Below are 4,038 nucleotides of genomic sequence, written 5' to 3'. Positions count from 1 at the left end.
ATTTTACCATAATTTAGAGATTATTTATAATATTAACCCTTTAAAAATAATCACCAATAATGTATAAGTAAGATAATCATTTATAATAATTATCAAAATATAACTGTGCAATGTACATATAAGCTTCATTGTATGTGCTTGTCACCGTAAAGATATGTACAATGTTTGGCCAAAAATAGGATATGTACAATGTGTATGGTTTATAAGTACATATAAATTTGATGGAGAAAATACGTATAATATGATCTTGACTTAATGGCAATAAAGTGGGTTTTAAATGATAAATTTTAAATTCAGTTCTCACCATGTGTAGGTTTATTTCAACTTTATATTGAATTTATCAAATTATGTACTAATTAATTTATTAATTTATTTATTTGATTATTCAATTATGTAATACTTAATTATAATTGTATTTTTTTTATAATTTCAAAAAAATACAAAAAAAAAGTTTTATTGTGATATTCCTAATATGTTGCTACGAGTAAAAAAAAAAAAGCATCACAATAAATTTGTACCAACATTTTTAGCAAATTTCATTTTAATCGCTGTTTTATTTATAATCGATAGCATTTTATACATATATTTTCTCAAAACGTTAGTACCATTGTATTTTTTCAGTCAAATTTTAATTTTTTTAATTTATGCATCAATAGAGTTTCATTTGAACGCATTTGTTGATTTGTTCACATTAGATATTATTTTATAAATATTTATCACTTGTTTATACAAAATAAAATTATGAGAGGATGAATTTTTTTAGTTTGTTTAATTTTAGCCTTTAGGCTTTTTAAAATCAATGATTGAAAAAATTGTTAAAATTTTGTAGTTTTAAATTGTCTGCTCTTTTTTTTAAAAAAATTTTAAAACTTTTAAAGTACTCATTGCTTAAAGCAAAAAAATAAATAAATAAATAAAAAAGAAAAGAAGTTGATTCCTAAACAAAAAGGGTTTACTATAGTCTATGCTATAAAAGCCCTGCAGCCTTTGGCAAGCATTCAAAGCAATAGTCTCCGTGGAAGAAACCTATCCAACCCTAATACGAAGAAGACATGACAAAGCCAAATTTCCCTCAAGATATTGTAGAAGAGATACTCTTACGATCACCTGTCAAAGCCCTGTTTAGATTCAAATCGGTTTCGAAGCCATGGCGTTCTCTGATCTCAAGTTCCTCTTTCGCCAAATTGCACTTCCAACGAGCATCAGAAGACCGTAGTATCAAGGCTCAAAACGTTCTTTTATCATCGCCTAATGATGGCCTCAAGTTCTTCAAAGTATCGGACACATCTTTAGGCGATGAATTAGCATTGGTAGGCCTTGATTTTCCACCAAAAGGGCGTATTCAATGTTCCAAAATTCTTGGTTCATGCAATGGTCTGGTAGCTTTAGCCCTGAACAATTTTTTCTTTATTTGGAATCCATCAACTGGAGACTACAAGAAGTTGGGAGAGCCTAGTCCTTCAGCTCTCGCCCATCCTTATCAACGTTTTTCTGGTTTTGGTTATGACTCATCCTCTGACGATTACAAATTATTTTTTGGATTTTCACCAAAGAAAGCTGAAATTTTTTCACTGAGAAAAAATTCATGGAGAATGATTGAAATCTTTCCTCCGCTTGATGTCTATTACACTAAAGGGTGTGGTGTTTTTGTCAATGGAGCTCTCCATTGGCCATTTCAGTGTTATATGCCATACGACAAAGAAATCACTGCTTTTGATGTAAACAGAGAGATATTCAATAGACTGCCAATACCCCATGGTGCTATCTACCAAATTGGCTTGGGGGTTCTTGAAGATAAACTTTGCATAAATTATCGTATTTTGTCTGCTATCGAGTTTTGGGTAATGGAGGACTATGGCAGTAAGGGGTCTTGGATTAAATTGTTTAGCATTAGATATCTTGGTTTCCTTGAGCCCTTGTGCATTTCAGAAACAACTGTTCTATTTATAAATGAAGGACGTTCCAAGAAATTGATGAGGTGTGACGCTGAAGAAGACAATTTCAAAATATTTCAGGTTTTCAATAATCCGAAATGGCCATGTGAAGGTATTGCTTACATTGAGAGTCTGCTCTCACCTAATTTTTATTGTAACGTTTCTGTGGATGAAACGCACAATGACCACATAGTTAATTAGGAAGAGGAAGCTTGTGTTACTGTTTCAGCAGAATCCCTTCTTTTGTTTCACAAATATATTGGTTTTTTTTTTCTTTTTACTTTTCAGCCTAGAAAAGTGTTAATTCCTCAGATTTTACTTCATTAAACTCGTGGAGCGTAATTGAAAACCTTCCTAATCGGCTTGATATTTATTACTCTTAAATGGTCTCGTGCTTTTATCAATGGAGCTCTCCATTGGCCATTTGATCAGAGTGATATGCTATTTAGCCCAGAATCTCATGAAATCACTGCTTTTGATTTAAATAGAAGATATTCAATAGTCTGCCAATATCCATGCTGCTATCACCACTATCACCACTATTCACTTCTTGAAGATAAATTTTGCATAAATTATCCTAAATACTATTTTGCCTGCTTCTGAATTGTGGGTAATGGAGGACTGTGGCAGTATGGGGTCTTGGACTAAATTGTCTAGGATAAATTTTCTTTATTTCCTTGAGCCCTTAAGCATGTTGGAAACAACTGTTCTATGTATAAATGAATATTCCAAGAAATTGATGAGGTATGATGATGAAGAAGACGATGTCAAAAGATTTCAGGTTTGCAATAATCGGCAATGGCCATGTGAAGCTATTGCTTAAATGGGGAGTCTGCTTTGACCTAATTTTTATTGTAATGTTTCTGTCTGATGAAACGCACAAGGGCATAGTAAAGTGGCAAGAGGAAGCATATGTTACTCTTTTGTTTGGTTCTTTTGTTTCTTTTTCCTTTCTGTTAGGTAAAAGTAACTTTATTAACCAGAAGTTTTGCTTAACTAGATTGTTATTGCTAAGGGAATACAAGCAAATCCATGCTTTGCAAAGTCATATGTTGGTTATGGTGAAGAAGCCATGATCTACTGTAAATGCCTACAACTCAGGCATGCAACTTTAGGAAACATTGAGGAAAAGCTGCAATTAGTTATGAGGTTCTCTTCAAAACCCAAGTGATGCACTAGTCACTGAAATTTTTAGATCACTAAAACTTTGCCAACAGAAAAACACAGAGGTTAAAAGAAACGCAGCCAGTATTTACCCTTCTCTCCATAAGTCTGTCAGAGGAGGAAAGAGGTTCCAACTAAAGGATTAGTAGAAGATAGTATCAGATAAAACGACTTGCATAAAATCATAATGAAAAGGAGACTGTAAGGCTCAATTATACTTGTATCCTGATGACGGATGCTAAACCGGGAAGGTCTGGCACTTACATCTTTGACCTTCCTGTCCAAACAAAATAAAAACAAAATTGAACAGTACAAGTTGTATTTTATTATCATTTTCTGCCTCGAGTCAACCATTTTAACTCAGCTTTTCTTCAACGTATAGCAAAAGGGATACATTAAGCACAAGAACATGAAATATGTAATTATGTATTCCATGGAGCAGAGCTCACAAACGATAATCAAGCTCTGAAGCTACCAAATTTTCACTAAAGCTACCATCTTTACCAATTGATTCATATTCAAGAGAGTATAAATTATGCGAGGAAATGATTACTCTTTTTCTCTGAGAATAAAAGTAATCATTTTTAATGGTTTGTTTGAGGTGGGCTTTGGCTAACAGGGGATCCGATATAAGAGAAAGCCAAAGTTTGGAAACACACCTGAGCTGGAAAAGAGATTTGATAGGTAATCTTGAAAGGATTTCCCCTATGATTTCCTGGGGAAGAATCAGAATTTCAGCTTCTTCTTCTTCAGCTGGTGGCATCTGCTGCATTATTCTTTCTTTTTCATATCTCTTTTCGAAAGAAACAATTTTGATGGAAATATGGAAAACCCAAAAGGGAAAAAGATTCAAAAAGACAGATGAAATGAATAATAAGAGAAGAAATGAGGAGAGCAGTTGGATTTTAGCCGTCTTCTTTCTTGCAAAATTTTGAGTCAA

At 33.0% G+C, this 4,038-nt stretch overlaps 1 protein-coding gene across 1 annotated transcript; it reads left to right on the top strand.

Annotated features, from left to right (window-relative positions):
- The first annotated feature begins 806 nt into the window (after positions 1 to 806).
- Positions 807 to 3,210, top strand: LOC111307433 (F-box/kelch-repeat protein At3g06240-like). Its single transcript, XM_022905451.2, has one exon. It carries the CDS (start codon positions 1,053 to 1,055, stop codon positions 2,133 to 2,135), a length of 1,083 nt encoding a protein of 360 aa, XP_022761186.1. The 5' UTR covers positions 807 to 1,052; the 3' UTR covers positions 2,136 to 3,210.
- Positions 3,211 to 4,038: the final 828 nt, after the last annotated feature.

This window comes from Durio zibethinus, chromosome 22 (genome assembly GCF_047325235.1).
Source record: "Durio zibethinus cultivar Kanyao isolate XHJ-2024 chromosome 22, ASM4732523v1, whole genome shotgun sequence".
NCBI lineage: Eukaryota > Viridiplantae > Streptophyta > Magnoliopsida > Malvales > Malvaceae > Durio > Durio zibethinus.
The sequence above is the reverse complement of the archived record's forward strand: the minus strand, read 5'-3'. Positions and strand labels throughout refer to the sequence as shown.